Source organism: Rattus rattus, chromosome 6 (assembly GCF_011064425.1).
Source record: "Rattus rattus isolate New Zealand chromosome 6, Rrattus_CSIRO_v1, whole genome shotgun sequence".
In the NCBI taxonomy this organism is placed as follows: domain Eukaryota; kingdom Metazoa; phylum Chordata; class Mammalia; order Rodentia; family Muridae; genus Rattus; species Rattus rattus.
Window position 1 is genome coordinate 31,269,600 of NC_046159.1, and position 17,950 is coordinate 31,287,549.

Here is a 17,950-nt window from a genome sequence, read left to right on the forward strand (position 1 = left end):
ATCTTTGATAGAGAGCAGGAGAACCTATGTGGAGCAAGTACTGTGTTTGCCCGGAGCTCAGACCTGTTGCATTTCCATATTAGGCTCTAACCCAGAACCACACAGATAAATACAACCACGTATACTTTCTATCTAAAGAAAACAACTAGAAATTACAGGAAGTTCTTACTTATTATCAAGTAATGCTTGCCTGTGACACAGGGGTGACTCTGGAAAACCAGCACATCGGCCCACAAGATAAAAATCAAGGAAACAGCACCACAGAAATGATCCTTTATCTTGAAAAGTTCAGTTCTGGTTTTTCTTGAGGCTGATGTTTGATGTCAGTTTACTTAATGACATGATGATCTGTCAATCAGCCACAATGTTAACATGTAAGTTTATACCCCAAACTAGGGTTTGAGGTAAATTTTACGAATTACAGATGAGAAAGAAAACCTAACTGTAGTCGTAACTTAGCGGTGATGAGTCATGTAAGTTGACCTGCAACTGTGACTTACTAGTAAGAGGCTGGGAGAGTTCACAGTTCACATGATGGACTCTCAGCCCAAGACAAAACTGTCGATGTAATGTAGTTATCCTAGAAAATGTTCCAAAGACGGACACAAGATAGGAAAGAAAGGGGCAGGGGAGTTGGGAACACTGTTGCTCTGTCTTCTTTTTGGCCTATCACACACATCTAGAAGGTTAAGTATAGTAGATAAACAACTGCGTAAAGACGCCTTCTCTTCAGAGTTCTGATCTCAAGAGCATTTATTCAAGGATATTCAGAGACTGTCTAATTCCAGCCCTAGTAGCTTGAAAAGGGAACATACTTTGGTATTCTTGGAGCTTCAGGTCATATTTGTAATCAGGAACCATTGGGTCAGCTCTTGTGAACGGGATGTCTTCATAGTGTGGAGCAGAAATGCTGGAGAAATCAACCGTGGTAAAGGGTTTGATGTCAAAGGAATGGGCGTGGTCATCCATCACAGAGAGGTCCACAGAGCTGATTCCGAAGTTGGTGGGCCAGAATGGCATCTCTGTGTCAACCATGGTAATTTCTGAAGTGGAAAGAAAGAACAGAATATGAATCAAGTTCTGGAGGAGAGAGCAGTCCTCAAGGACATATAGAGAAGGAGCTGAGTGAGTTTAATAAAGCATTTCACTCAAACTTCCCTATGAGGGATGAGTGCATGACTGCCTTTCTAGCACCATCCAGGTAAGAAGGAAGTCAGCCTTTATTTGAGTTTCTGTGATGAGAGGACTTATGATTTGCTCCCTTAGCAAATTTCAAATATATGATATAGTGTTCCTAACTCTAATCATCTTGCTGTCCATCAGGTCTCCAGAGCCTAATGGAAACTCTGGCCAGTCTTCCTATTTTCCCTATGCCTAGTCCTTGGCAACTAACAAGAGTGTGTGGCATTTTCTGAGTCTTGTTCATTTCCCTTAGTGTAGTGTTCCTTTGAGTCATCTATATTGCTACAAGGAGCAGAATTTTCTTTTTAATGGCCATACAGTATTCCATTATATGTATGTGTATGTGTGTGTGCATGTATGTGCATGTGTGTACATTCTGCATGTGTGTATATATACTACAGAGTTTTTTGTTTATTTTTACTTGTTTGTTTATGTGCATGTTAGTATATATATGTACATTTTGTATTTGCGTGTCTATATACACCACTGAGCCTTTTGTTTACTTTTACTTGTTTATATGTCCTAGATTCTTATGTTAATTTTATGTTTTGGCTATAGAGAATAGTGTCATAATAAACAAAGGAACATAGAAATCTTGACATAGTAATTTTATTTCCTGGCCATATTTCTAGCAGTGGGGCTGCTAATCACACGGAAATTCTACATTTGAGTTTTTGAAAATCTCTACTTGTTTTCTATAATGGCTGCACAGTATATAGTATATAACTAAAAAATGTTTCCATTGCCCTATATCCTTTCTTCTCTTCATGTACTAGTCATTCTAACAGTTGTAGAACAGTGTATTGTTGTAGTTTTGATTTGGTTTTCTCTGGGGATTCGTGATGTTGAACATTTTATATACACCTTTTCACCATTTCTGTGTTTTCATTTCATGAATAGCCATGAATAGCTTTTGTGCATTGTTTTGTGCTAAGATCTTTGGTGTTTTGTTACTGATTTGCATTCTTCTTGTGTATGTATTCATGTGTGTGTGTTTGCACGCGCGTGTGTGTGTGTGTGTATGAGCACATACATGCTTGTGCATATGGAGGGGTTGGTTATCCTCAGGAACATCCTTCACACCGTTTGAGATGGTGTCTTTTGTGTCCTAAAGTTCACCAGTTAGGTTAGAATGGCTGGTGGTAAGCTCCAGAGATCTTCCTTCTCCAACTTCCCAGTGCTGGGATTGCAAGTATATGCCTGGGACTTTTATGTGACTTCTGGATACTGAACTCAGTTTCTCATGCTTATAAGCACCTAACTGGCTGAGCTATCCTCTCAGTCTTGAATACCTGTATATTTGATTCTCTCTCTCTCTCTCTCTCTCTCTCTCTCTCTCTCTCTCTCTCTCTCTCTCTCCTCTTTCCCCCTTTGACTCTCCCTCCCTCCTTTTTTGCCTCTGGTTCTTAGATGCTTGGATTAAAAGTGTATGCCACCATGCCTGGCCCTTCTTTTAAAATATATTTTCATCGTCTGTGTACGAGTGTTTGTTTGCCAACAAATATGTATGTAGTATGTATGTGCACCATGTGCATGCTTGGTGCCTATTGAGGCCAGAAAAATATGTCAGATTCCCTGGAACTGGAGTTACTGACAGCTATGAGCTGACATTTAGGTGCTGGGAACTGAACCAGGGACCTCTGGAAGAGCAGCAAATGTCCATTTTTCTAAGTATGATTTTGCTACCATAGTAAGTAAAACAAAATTCTAATCTACTTAGGTTCAAAGTATTCAATATCAACTGTGAGTCACTGGTGAGAATAGACTATAAATTTTTATGTAATTGTAAGTCTGATTTGCTTGTTTGAAATGAGCTCACCATTCAAAGTGGTGCCTAGAAAAGCAATCACTACTCTACATGCTACAGAGTTGTGTCAATTCAACATTGTTAACCCTGGCGACAAAGATGAACTCATAAATTTTATCTTGGTTGTAGTCATATTAGCACCACTTGACAAAGGTTTGACTCACAGTGAATGCTCATTAAATATTTATCTATTAAATACTAAATGAACTGATGGCTGGAGGAAATGACTCTGAACTTTTAGCAGAGGGAGCAGGGAAGGAGAGAAACAAACAGAACCATTGAGTACATCCCATGTACCAGACACATGTACCTTTTATTTCACATATGCTGAAATATCCTGACTTTATAGATAAAAACACAAGACTAGTGAGGGTTCATGACTTGTTGAAGGTCCATGGGCTAGGTAGGTGTGTGTGATTCAAACTCAGGGCTGACTTAGAAACTACCTTTTCAAATAATCTCATTGATAAAAATGTCCTGGAAGATGGGTTCCTCTCATAGCACTATCTGCGAATGGTTCTCTCGCCTTTTCCCAGCACACAGAGCGCTAAGGTTTTTTTCTTAAAGGCTGCATGAGATGAAAGAATTCAGCTATGGTTTTCATAAGAAAGCAAAGTTCCTTGTAGATACAAGTAAGGATACTAGCTCTATTGGTGTGCTTCATCATTGCAAGCAGGCTCATTAGGCAAAGTTTCGGTTCCCTTGTCCAATATCTGCATAGTAAGTACCCAAACAACCTTCAGTTATCTATGTTATGGTGTAAACACTGCACACCAAAAAGAAGAATGTACATTGGTGATAACTTAGAGGACGTCCTGGTCTCAGTGACATCTAGAAAGAGGTTTGTATTCCTAATTAGCAGGAATACCCGCCAAACTATATCATTTGCTCCAAAATTCCTCCTCATGGACCCAGCCAGAGTTACTTTGCCTCTCTCCCTAATATGCTTAATTTTCATCTCTCTATCTTCTTACCCTTTGTTATCAGTTATTTACCTCTCAAAAGTTGTCCTTTCTTGTCTAGATTGTAATATTCTTAGAGTTGGCTGTTTTTCATGGTATCTGTTGTGACTGATTGAGTTAAAGATGGTGGGTATGCCTCTGTACAGACACTGAGAAGTGAAAATAAGGATGTAAAAATACCTAGGTTGCAGTAAAAAGTGGTCAGTCATCATTTTATTGGTTAACTTCTTTTTCCATTTGGAGATGGAACCTAGAGCTTTGCACATGCTAGGCAAATATTCTATACTTCCCCAGGCCTAAGGTTTTGAAACAGGGTTTCAATAAGCAGTCCTGGCAGGTCCTAATTTACCTTTTCAGTCTGATTTTCCATTGGCTGTTTCAGACTATATTTCGATGCCTAGCATATCCTACTGATCTACCTGCCTCCTGTTTCCTCCTCTTGCTCTTTTTTTTTTTTTTGTAGATGTAGATTCCTGAGGTTTCTGTATCTTTTCCTATCCTTCATTTCTTTGCACCACATTTGTCTTTGTCTTTCAAAGCTGAATACTACTTTCTCTATAAAATGTTCCATGAATCTCCCTCTAATGCTGACATAATTTCTGATCTTGTTAAGTATCTATAGCATTTGCATTTGGATGTTGTCTGGGATGAAAAGACACCTTATCATTCTGTTTCCCATTAGTTCTTTTGTATGGTTGTTGTATTCTATATGCTTGCCAATTGAGAAGTATTCTTATATAGGGAAGAACATAATGATTTCTCATTTGGCTAAGCAGAAAGAAGAAAATGAAGATATATTCTTAATGGTTTAGTCTTGTCAAGGTGTAAGTAAGCTCCCCTAAAAAGATTAAACTTTGGTATTATAACTAAGATACAGCATGAGCTAGAACTCCACCCTGAAATCTATATATTTTGTTTTTCCCTTTGAGGACTATCAGGAAGACTGGAATAGTTCCTTTTTCTTCTTTTGTCATACTGGGTACTAAACCTAGACTTGCTATATATATATATATATATATATATATATATATATATATATATATATATATATATGTGTGTGTGTGTGTGTGTGTGTGTGTGTGTGTGTGTGTGTGCGTGTGTGTGTGTGTGTGTGTGTGTGTGTGTGTGTGTGTGTGTACCCTAGCCCAGGTTTCCTTACTTTTCTAAGCAGGGAGGACAAAGAAGAAAGAAAAATATTTGTCTGTTCTTCTCTAGGAAGATCTATTGCTGAAATACATGCTTTCCTCTCCCTTTCCCTTTATGTATTCTGGGCCATCTTGACCTCAAGAGCATTACTTCATGGACATGGTTACTGGGAGGCACAGGATCCAAACATGCTTTATTTTACTTTGACTTAGAGATGGTCCAGGAAAGCTGCTTCTTATTTTGTTTCTAGAAAACATAAGCTTCTGTTGCTGCCAAGCTGTAAGTTAAGTAGGTGTTTTTTGTTACTCCATGCAATTACCCATGAAAGAGCAAATGGACAAAATATTTGTATGAATAACAGCCGTTCTCAGGAGTAAGTCAGTGTCTTAACTTTCCAGATGGGTGACATGAGTCCTGTTGCCTCAGGGCATATCCTTCAATTTCACAATCTTTCAAGAAAGTCTTTAGATAGATTTTGTGTGCAAGGACATAGCTCTGCTGCTTCTTTTTGACCTTCAAACTTGGCTTTCAATTCTGTTATGGTTAATGAGCAGCCTTCTCATATACTCTAAAGTATAATGCATTTCAAACAAAAGTATAATTGATTTCATGCAAGAATAAAGTGACTTCTCTAATTGAATAGACTATTTGGGAGTATGAAAGTAGGTCAGAAAAATATCAGATTATGAAATCAAGCACCAGGACTATATGATTTGCCTTTGGGATATCATGCTGTTATCTAGGGGAAGAAAAACTTCTACTAGAAATGCTGGGGAGGTCTGGGGTGTGACTCAGTGGTAGACAGTTTGCTTGACCAGAGTGAAGTCCCAGGTTCAAAGCCCAGTACAGGAAAACAAAAAGTCTAGCAAAATCAAATTTATACCACAATTGTTTTTAAGAGCCGGGATATAAAGTTCAGTAGAGGTTGGGATTATAGCCCAGTGGCAGCATGCTTGTACCTCCTCAGTATTTACATTGGTTAATATTAATAGACCCCTGAGTCTTTGGTAATGATTACACGAGATACTACACTTCAATGATCTATTTTAATCATTTAAACAGCTCTGTAAAGTACAAGAGTTTTCTTTTTTCTCTTTATTCTTTTCTGTTTTAGATAGAGTTTTACTGTGCAGTGGTGGTTGGCCTAGAACTTACAGTGATCCTCCTCCCTCTGCTTTCTGAGGGATAGGATTCTAGGCATGTGCCACCATGTACTCAAAATTCTTAAAGAAGAGTAATCAAGGGTTGAAAGTACATCTCAGCAATATAATACTTGTCTAACATTCCAAGCCCAGCTCTGAAAGCTTTGGGGAGAAATATGGTCCAGACACTAAAGTAATTTGTGGACAATTATTAGGTAGAGTGGGTGTTGAATACAGATGGTCTAAAGCTCTGTGACCACACTTAACCTAAGTTAAATAGCTCTCTTCCTAATCTTCCAGGTCTACACTAAACATAACACATTTCAACAACTCATGTTAAGCCAGGCATGATACTGGTAAGGAATGCTAAAGAATAAATAAGAGAAATATATTCTTTTTTTATGATTTTTTCCTCCATCTTTATTAACTTGGGTATTTCTTATTTGCATTTCAATTGTTATTCCCTTTCCCGGTTTCAGGGCCAACATCCCCCTAAACCCTCCCTCCCCCCTTTTATATGGGTGTTCCCCTCCCCATCCTCCTCCTATTACTGCCCTCCCTCCAACAATCACGTTCACTGGGGGTTCAGTCTTGGCAGGACCAAGGGCTTCCCCTTTCCACTGGTGCCCTTACTAGGCTATTCATTGCTACCTATGCAATTGGAGCCCAGGGTCAGTCCATGTATAGTCTTTGGGTAGTGGCTTAGGCCCTGGAAGCTCTGGTTGGTTGGCATTGTTGTTCATATGGGGTTTCGAGCCCCTTCAAGCTCTTTTAGTCCTTTCTCTGATTCCTTCAACGGGGGTCCCGTTCTCAGTTCAGTGGTTTGCTGCTGGCATTCACCTATGTATTTGTCATATTCTGGCTGTGTTTCTCAGGAGAGAAATGTATTCTTATGAGCATTGAGGCAATGTGGCAACATCTCATAGACTCTCTAGATCTTAGTAGCTTTGTCAGAATTTTCAAGAGACACTTAACCACTGATTATTAATGTCTTCTTGTTTTACGTTAATATCATGGTACTCAGAAGTATGGCTCCCACTTGCTTACCCAGCCAGCCCTTCCTCACTGGTTTGTGCAAGCACGACATAGTACAAACTAACTTGGGAATTATATAGTTCCACTCCCATCTGTGAGCCACCATCCAGAGATAAAAATCATCCTGAAATATTACAGGGAGACAGCCATTTTGAAATAATTGTCATTCCCCATTTGACAGTAAAAGAAAATGGACATAATGATCTGCTTATGAAAATAGTCAGTGAGAGACTGGGTGGGCGAGAGCACATCTTTTCTGTCTCCTGGCCCAGCATCCTTTGAGCTGTGTGATGTTGTTATTATATTGATATAATATGTTGAAAAAGAGACTTTTATCCCCAGCCAATTTTTATAGATCAAGATGTATTTGGTCTTAATTAATATATACGAGTCACATCAAATTTCAAAAGTCTCATGCAAAAAACCATTTATCAGATGGCAGATTGTGACAGAATAAAATGCAGAAGAACTCTTCAACAGAAGTTTTCCTGCTACAGTTTGAATGTGAAATGTATTCTGCAGGATCACATGTTGAAGGACTTGGTACCCAGCTAGCATGCACTATTTTGGAATCTTCAAGAGGTAGGGCCTACTTGGAGAAAGTGGGCTATTGAGGGGTGGGCCTTGAGGGTTTTAGCCCAACCCCACTTCATCCTTCAGTCTTTTTCTGCTTCCTGTTCCTTAGAGGGGCGAGGATTTGAGGAATCTGAGCTGGCTGTTATCATTTCTAGCCATAGTGACACCTTCTCAAACCAGGAACCCCTGTAAACCCTTCTTCTTTCAGGTCATTTCTTGTTAGACATTTGGTCACAGTGAAGGGAAAAGTATGCACTACACTAACAAAAATAATAACCTCTAATTAATGGGAAGGTTAAAGGAATGGTTAATTTATTAGCATAAGCATTGTGATGGCCTGAGTTTTTACATAATAAATATAGATAAACTCCATCTTATTTGTTATTTTTGTAGGTTGCTGTTCTGAACATTAACAATAAAGGATTGATCAGGGTTATGTCTGATGCCTATATTCAAACTCTGACTTTGGGGTCTTAGTTCACCATCTCTCTATAGCTCATTTCATCATCTGTAAAATAATGCTACCTCGTTCTGTTCTGAAGACTAATGAGATAATATATGAAGAACACCTAGGATACTTATGAAGCTCTAAATAAACAATAGTTACAATTTTATATATTAGTAGCCAGAGTCCCATCGTCATACAAAAGGTGGCTAAAAGCCTCCAAGGCAGCCTCTGGGGGACAGGAAGAGGAAGAAACACAGCAGAGCCCTATTGTTCAAACAGGACTATGAGTAAAACAGATGTCCTGTTCTAAAGACCTCTGGAAAAGGGGAGTGCCTGGCTTCTCAAACTTACTCACTCCAGTTCTTAATTGCTCTTGTGTGGCCTGGAAAGCCTGTCTTATCTGGCATCTCCCCAACTGTATTATAATATGCTAATGATGCTCCTTTAAAAATCATTACACAGAAAAATATCAGGTAGTCAAGTAAATTTAGGAAGTGCTAGGTTAGGCAAGGTTGAATATGTTGACTGTGAGACTTAGACACGTGATTCACACTCAGGGAAAGGAGAACATGCAGTATGACAGCTTAATATTTGAAGGAGAAACTGCTTTTGAAACCACAAAATATTGATGTTGAAGGCTGTAAATATTCCTTTCAAAGTTATTACAATGTAACCGTGGACAACTGACTTAACTCCAAATTACTGGAAACTACAATGAGAAGGTGAGAAGAGAAAGAAGTGTATTTGGGAAAGGGAATGAGGTAGTAAAAGGATGGAATGCTTATGTTCTACAGTTAGAGGTTAACAGTTGGTGAACATAGTAGAAAAAGTTGCAGCCAAGCATGTGATTCTCAAGACATGGAGGCGAGTGCCAGGGAGAGCTCCGGAGTAAACTATCAGGACCTTTGAAAGGGATTGTGGCATTGAGGTGTTCTACCTTTTTATTTTTTAATTAAAGTCTTTATACTGCCTGACTTTTAAAAGATGATTATTCATTTGATTATGTTAAAAATTAAGTTGCATATACTTTGTTTTTAACTCTACCATTGAACTATACCCTAACCCCTTAAATAACTTTTAACTGTAATATTTTTCAATGAGTTAATCTAACAAGTGGGAATAAATCTGTTTTTTGCATGCACTTTGTGTTATTAGACAGGAATGATCAGCTAATAATATGGAAAAGTAGAAAAGAAACAGTGAAATAAAAGAAAATATTTAACCAACAGATGCTTTTCTCTGTCTATTGATTTACTTTAAAAAATTGTGGGTATATGAGTGTATGTACATCCATGTTCACATGAATATGTGTGTTCAGGAGTCTGTGTATGTGCAGAAGCCAGAGGACAGTGTTGGATGTCACCCTCAGGAATATCACCCACTGTAATTTTGAGACAGATTCTCCCACTAGATCTGTCTGCTTCTTCCCCTCTCAGTTCTGGAATTACAAATATGTGCTGGCCTTTTAAGAATATGGGTTCTGGGGATTGAACTCAAGTCCTTGTTTCTGTTATCAAGCACTTTTATCAACTGAGCCATAATTCTCTTATCTTTGATTAGTATCATGCGTCTTTGTGTTATTAAAAGAGAAAAACCACTCTGAATTTCATTCACAGAAGCATAATTTAATAATAATAGCTACAATTTTTAATCACTTAAGTAGCAGGCGTTATATTTATGCCCATCATGCATGTTCTTTTGTGTATATCATACATGTAACAGAGAATATATAAGTCCTGCATTTCAACATATTCAAATGTTATTAAAGGTATAATATAACACAAATGTATGCATAATTAATCACTATTTAATAATGTTAAAAATAGATTTAGGGTTAAGTAAATTGCAGAACATTACACAATTAATTGATATTAATGCAAGAATTTCAATTCAGTAGTGGCTTCTCTGACTATAGATAGGTTTAGAAATAAATTCTGTGTTGTGCCTTGTGTTTATTCAACATAAGAAAACATATTTTCATCCTGCTGCCTACTTAGGACTATTAAAAACCAAACCCAGTGTTTCTCTGGTTTGATTTGGCAGAAGATGAAGCATCTAATATGTGTCTCTCTCTGTACATTTCTTTATAATAAGCAGAAAGGCTCACAGTTAATATTTGAATTCAGATCAACAAAGCCTCAGAGAAGCTGTAGCCTTAGCCTCAGCCTCTAGAAGGAAAAGCACACTCATTTTATCTCTAGAAGTTCAGTTTTTCTTGTATTGCTCAGTGTTGTTTAGGTAGTTTGTCGTGAGGTATGGGGAGAAAGAAAAGATGACTAGATTATATTGACCGTCTCTTTTGCCTCCAATCCACAGATTCATATCCTTTCCCTCTGTGGTCGACCTAGCTCAAGCATGGTTTATGGTTCTTCTGTTAATCTTTCTTATGTTTCTAAAGAGAGATTCTAGGAATAATCTAACTGGAACTAAGGCTAACTGCTGATGGCTAGTACTGTTGAATTGAAATTATTACTTTGTCCTGTATAAACTGGTGCAAAGTCAAGTTGTGTTTACCCAGAGATGAATGAAAGCACACTATCATAGGCTCCAGGGACAATAACAAGATAGTAAATAGGATCAGCTGTATCTCAGTGGGAGAAGATGTTCTTAGTGTGCCCAAGGCCTTGGTTTAATCTTTAGCACACATGCACAACACACAATACAATGTAACACACAGTTTTAAAGGATATATTATAAACAATTCTGTGCTACAGAGTCAATAATCTAGATGAAGTGTCTCTTCCTTGGGCCTATTCCTCAAAACACAGTATGCCAAAAAATATCCAAAAGGAAATAAACAATTGAACAGGCCTATATCTGTTTAAAAAATTGAATAAGTAATTAATAACATATAAAAGAGAAGGTCAGTTCTACCAGTCATTCAAGGCAGAAATTACACCAGTTCTTTGCCAGTAGAAACAGATATAATTCTTGATAAGAGGAGTTGGAGAAGGAGTGGGGTAAGCATAATCCAGATACATTGTATGAAATTCACTAAGAGTTAATAAATTATTACAAAGGAAAAAATAATTCTTGATGCTATGAGGCCAGAATTATCTTAATATCAAAACAGGATAAAGCCATTACAGGGGAAAAAGCCCTGTAAATGAGCTTGGTCATAAATATAGATAAAAAATTCCTAACAGAATATTAAGAAATTGAATTTAACAATGTATAAGAACTATACATAGAGGGTGTAGTGTCACATGCTTTTAATCCCAGAACTTGGGAGGCAGGTCTCTGAATTTGAGACCAGTGTCCTCTACACAGAGAGTTCAAGAATATACAGGGCTGTAGAGACAGATCCTCAAACAAACAAACAAGGAAACAATCAAACAAAACTCCTATACAATATTTATCTCAACTATGCATAAAATTTCTCATTGATAACAAATGGAAAAAACTCAGGTGAGTGTGTGGTTTCTTTAGATACAGTAAAAAGGTATGATCCATGAACGATAAACTGACCTTTATTAAAATTTAAGTTGTCTGCTCTGTACCAAACTATTTCAATTAAATATTTGTAAAAAAAAAAAAAAGCACATTTGATGGCCTGCATGATACTGCATACCTTTAATCCTAGCACTCGGGAGACAGAGGCAGATGGATCTCTCTGAGTTCAAGACCATACTGGTTCACAGAGCAAGTCCAGGACAGCCAAAGCTCTGTTACACAGAGAAACCCTGTCTCAAACAACAATAAAAACAAACAACAACAAAACCAAAACCACAAACCAAAAAACAAAACAAAAAACCCCAGTATCTGATAAAGCTTTTTTTAAAAAATACACAAAAGAACTCTTAAGAAAACGAACAACTCGATATAAAAATAGGACAAAGCCTTGAGCAAGATCATCAACCTCATAAATCATTAGAAAACCTTCAAACACTGACAACACCAGAAGCTGGCGAGGCTGTGGAGGCAGGAATACTCCCTCATTACCAGGAGGACTGTGACAGGGTCTGTGACTTTGGAAGAGTGTAGCAGTAATCATAAAACAAAACATGGTACTCCCACACAATCCAGCGGCCACACTCTAAACTGACTGAAAGCTTAGGTCCACACAAAAAAAACTTCACACAGATGTTTATTATAGTTCTATGATTGCCAACATTTGGAAGAAGGAATCCTTCAGCAGATGGATGGATAAACTGTAATACAACTGGACAATAAAATACTTAGTTCTGAAAAGGAATGCTCATCAAGCACGAGAGACCAAGGGGGAAGCTTATACCACTTTGGGAAAGAAGCTAATCCAAAAGGGATGTATAGGATAGAATTCCAACTACATACTATTCTACAAAAAAAAAATTCACACAGTCTTTAAACAAGATTTATTTTAAATCATTTTATGTGTATCTGTGTGCACCTGAGTGTGTATACACACACACACACACACACACACACACACACACACACGTACATACACCATGTATGTGCAGGTACCCTCAGAGTCCAGAAAGAGGTGTTGGAAGTACAGGAGACCAGCTTGGTTTTAATGAGTCAACAAATTGACTATTATGCATTAAGTATTTTGTTCTTTTTTTTTTTCTCTAGGAATAGAGATTAAAACATGGGTTCTTTCTCAGTGATTTCATACTTTGGCTTAGGGAATAGTCAGTCCAAAGCAGAAAACAAGAACAGGCTGTTTCTATTATGGGCTAAATTACATGGTGAAGATTATCAATGTCAGAGGGTTTTACTCTCATTTGACCATTATTAATGAGAACTGTTCTTTACCAGGCTTTGTACTGAGTCTCTGAGAATACAAGTGAATGAGCAACCTGACCAAGATCTAAAGGATGAAGCAGACTATAAGCTATAAATACAACCAGCCAATAAGCTATACAGTTTAGAAGAAAATGACAAGTGCTTTTGAAATAGGAAACTTGATGGGGAGAAAGGGTGGAAAAAGCTGTTCTTACCAGAAGGTAAGATCAAGTCGAGGAATCAGTAGAGACAGCCAGGGATATGTCAGAAGAAGAGTGCTCATGGAAGAACAGGAGCTGGGGAAGAGACTGGGCAGGTCTATGCATGGAGTGTCGGCACTAGAAAGAATGGCAGTGATGATGCAGCAGAGTCAAAGAGATAGACAGGGGAAGAAGGGAACTGTAGAACTCTCCTGGGGTGGGGTAGGCATTACAGGGTTAATTTGGGCTTTTGTTCATTACCTGTGAGTTCAACAACCACTAAAGGGTGTTGAGCTAGGGGAATCCTGACTTTTAAACATAATGGATAAGAGGAGAGAGCAGAATAATGTTGGGAGGAAAGGCAGATACATTTAACAAACAAAACTTGTCAAGAGACTGCTCTCTAGTCCAGAGACAGTGGATTGGATCAGGCTGTTGGCAGCCCAGGAAGTAGAGGAGAGAGCACATTTTCAGACCAGAGGAGGATTAGATGTGTATATTCACAGAAGGCTTCACTGAACAGGTTGAAGTTCTTTGAACCTGACCTTGAAAGACAAGAAAAATTTGACAAGGTAAAAGAGTGGGAAAGGCATTTAAGGACATACTAAACTCGGAAGCAAGAGTGTGGCTATATTTTTGCAAAAGGAGATTAGTCTAAAGGGAGCCATGTAGGCCATTTCTTGGGATAGGAGGGAAGGAAGGTAAAATATATACAGTAGATCCAGGTGACCATAAAGCAGTGGAAACGGGGCACAGGTGTGGACTCCAAAGCACTGTGACACCTTGCAAGCAGCAGGCACCCAAGAGAAGACTGTTGAGGGCTGTTTCCCTGCAAATCCAGAGTGGCTGTCAGAGTTTCTCACACACAGGAGATCTGGCATGGACTAAGGAGGGTTAACTCACATGTAACTGAGAGTTGACTGTTTCAAATCGACTTTATAGTAACCACACCTGGCTCTCTCCACATGTGGGAACCTTACTCTTGTCTTGGCAATCTCTTGTTCAAATAAAAATCACATAGGTCTAAAGCACTGGTGTTCAAATACCTCAGTTCTGAGGTTGTAAGAGTGGGGTTGCAGCTGCCATTAGTCGCATGTGCAGTGTCTGTGTCTGTCGATTAGCTACAGGTGCAAAGCTACGCATGTGAAGGAAAGGGTTGCGGAGTAGAAAGGTACAGAAACCCAGTTCTATTCAAATGACTCCAACACAAGTACTCAGCACCAGTAGACGGCCAAGAGGCATTCAGTAAATTCTATGCCGTTCTGGTGTGTCCAAGGAAGCTAAAATAATGAAGCTGTGGGTCAGTTCTGGTCCCCTAAGCCAGTGAAGAAATTTACTCAGCCCAGATTTCCTCTGAGCCAAAAAATGTGTACCTAACAAGATACTATGATTTTAGAGTTTCTCTAGCATTGCTTCTTCAGGGTAAAGTTATAACTTAGGGAGTACACTTACAGACACACTGACCTGACAATATTAGAGTGATGAATGTATTTTAGCACTTTGAGAGACTAACTGCTGCCATGTTGCTTTTGAAATCAACTATTATGTGCCTATGATCCCAGCAACAAGGAGAAAGAGACAGAAAGATTTAAGGTCTGATAGCAAGACCCTGCTTTTAAAACATCTTGTGTTTTTCTTTCTTTTTTTCCTTGGGTATTTCTTATTTACATTTCAAATGTTATCCCTTTCCCCACCCAACCACCCACCCTTTCCCACCTCCCCGCCCTGACATTCCCCTACACTGGAGGGTCTAGCCTTGGCAGGACCAAGGGCTTCTCCTCCCATTGGTGCCCAACAAGGCCTTCCTCGGCTACATATGCAACTGAAGCCATGGGTCTGTTCATGTGTACTCCTGTGATTTCTTGTAAGTAACATTTCTTTCATGTTTTTCATATACTTTAATTCACAATTGGGGAGGGGGATATAAGAACTGACTGTTTCCAGGAAACAATGAGAAGACACCAAATCTAGAAGTGGACCTAACCCAAGTCTTAGAGTTTAAGAAAAAAAGTTAAAATCAGATAAATCAAGAAATACAGACAGAACTAGAGCTGTGCTAAGGAAAAAGTTAATACCAACAACTATAAAATTCTCTTAAAATGACTTGCATTGTTTTTCCTTCTTCACTGCTGGGGATGGAACCAGTTTTGTGTGTGTTAGGCAAGTACTCCCCCTCCCCCCTCCCTACTCCCACCCCAATCTCCTAACTCCCTTCCCCACCACCACATTTCAGCTCTCTGAGTTGCCATTGCAAGAACAAGTATGAACTTTAGAGTAGTATCAATAATTTAAATCTTTTCTGGACTTTCATTTCAACAGATAAAGAATATCATAACCTAGAACAGCTCCCCTGACCCTGAGGGGGAAAATGAGCAATCACTGCTTCCATTTAAACCCGAAGACCCAAAGAATGATTCCAGTTTTTGGCAGTTCAGTTTCTTCAGAGACGAATGTTAATGCAGTGTGAAGTAATTTTGCCATGTTTAACACAACAGAATGACGAAACCCAGGGTTGGAAATGGAGCTCAGTGGTAGAGCGTTTGTCTGGCAAACACAAGCCCCTGGGCTCCAGCCCTAGTACTGTACTAGCTTTTTGCTTGTTTGCTTTTTCTTGCTTGCTTTTAAAAATGAGATATAAAGCTGTTTTCTTTAAGTTTGATTATTTTCTTCTTAAAATACACATGGGGGTTTCTAAAGATACCCCCTTTTAGCATTCATAGTATAGCGGCGAGCATACTGCTTTTCAAGAAGCCCCTTTTACTCAAATAACTGTCATTTATTAGTGCAGTGAAGATAACTTTAGGTTTTGCTTTTCCATATTCTCTAAACTGCTTAAAATGTAAGGTATTCTGTTCTCAGAATCTTCTATCTGATCCTGCAATAACCAATATGACAAAGACTAAAACAATAAGTGTCACAGAGGGCTTTAGATCTGTCTTCGCAAGCATCGTACTGCCTAACCTTCACAATAACCCTGCTAACACTTGGGGACACAGTAGACACACAAGGAAAATGGAAACTGACTTGCTCCATTCATGAAGCTTATATATGGACAATACAGGACCGGTCCTTATATTTTTGTCCCTTTAAACTTCTAGCCAGGTGAGAATTTTGTCAATTATCTGATTTTAGTATACCATTACTTAGAACCCCTTAGACAGTTTAAATATCCCCCATTACCTAGAGCCCCTTAGACAGTTTAAATATTCCCCATAGAAGTGGCATGCAATCAACACTGCTCCCATCTCTGTGGGACTCTGGTTTCGAAGGGCTCTATTGCAGCATTTGTCATGTTTCTAAGACGCGTTTTCATTGCTCAACCAGCTCTAGAGAACAAGTGTCATCATCCTTCAAGCTCTGGTGCAACAGCTGAAAATTAAAGAATCCACACAGGACTGAGTCTGGCACTCAGAGTGGGAGGCATATTGAGCATGAGTCTGAGGAAGTGTCCCTTCCACCGTGCCAATTTTTATTGGTGGAAATCAGAGCCAGCATGAGGTTACTTGGGGTTGCCTGCAGAACTCTCAAAAAAGAAAAGGAGTGAGATGAAAGGGACCCAGTGTTCATGGAGTCTTGGAAAAACATGTAGATGTCCTCTTCGGGACCTAGTGCTCATGGAGCCTTGGAAAAACGTGTAGATGCCCTCTTTGGGCAGAGTGACTGAAAGGGTAACTTCAACTTCATGGATATGACCAATGCAGCTGGACCTCTGGACCAAAACCAAATATTTTTTTCTTTTCTTTTCTTCAATAGCAGTACCCAGTTCCTGTACCACCACCCAATTTACTTTGCCTCAGATGAAGAAAGAACACCTAAGCTGCTGGGCTATGCCAAAGACATCTCTACAGTATGTCGTCAATGTTGGCATTGGATCGCTAATGATGACGGCATACTTGATTTATTTCTACATTTATCTGTTTGTTTTAGCAGGAGGGACTAAATATTTAACAGTCAACCATAAAACACAATAAATGTAAGAAACAGGTTGTTGAGTTTTAATAGCTCAAATTTTTAGTAGAGAAACACTTGTGAATAAACCAGATAACCATAAAATCCAAAGTTCAAATTATTAGTAAAAACTATATTTTAGTAATTAAAATATTAAAATTAATATTTTAATATCTTAAAAGACTGTGTTGCCCAGGCTAGCCCCAACTCCTGTTCATGATTAATCCTTCCAGTGCAGTCTCCCAAGTAGCTGAGCCTATAAGTCACAGCAGCACACCTGGCAAATAATTCTATTTTGTACCATTTTGATGAAGAAAGTAAGTTTTAGTCTATTAGAGAGATTTCAGACTCAGAGAAATTACATTTAGGACAAAGACATGGCATAAAAATAAGAGATTGGTATGGAATAAAATCTTCATCATCTAACTATCTCTTGACATAGCCAGTATTTGCCCTCTAAGTCATTGTGCTAGGTTCTAGACAAGTTCTTTTCAAAGAGACAAAAGTACCAAAGTTGGAATCAAGAATTACTTCATAATGTAGGCAGGATATTCTTTCTCAAGGCAGGCTAGATAAAACTAATACAGCTAGCAGTCACTCTCACAGCTTACAGAAAAATAGAATATTTTTACAGAATATAATGAAACTAAACTTCTGTATAAGAAACTCAGATAATATATACAATGAATCAAAGATAGGACTAGGGGTCAGATCAAGGATAGACAGTAAACTCAATCCTGAGTTGGATTCTTAGCAACACACAGAGAAGGGGGGGAGAGAGAGAGAGAGAGAGA

The 17,950-nt window shown here is 38.6% G+C and overlaps 1 protein-coding gene across 3 annotated transcripts in view; it reads right to left on the reverse strand.

Annotated features, from left to right (window-relative positions):
• Pparg (peroxisome proliferator activated receptor gamma) overlaps positions 1-17,950 on the reverse strand; it is a 124,934-nt gene that overhangs the window by 46,996 nt on the left and 59,988 nt on the right. For all 3 annotated transcript variants that reach the window (XM_032905881.1, XM_032905879.1, XM_032905878.1), the window contains exon 3: positions 816-1,043. In XM_032905881.1, the coding sequence (XP_032761772.1) occupies positions 816-1,035 (220 nt within the window). In that variant the 5' untranslated portion in view covers positions 1,036-1,043. The remainder of the gene's footprint in view (positions 1-815; positions 1,044-17,950) is intronic.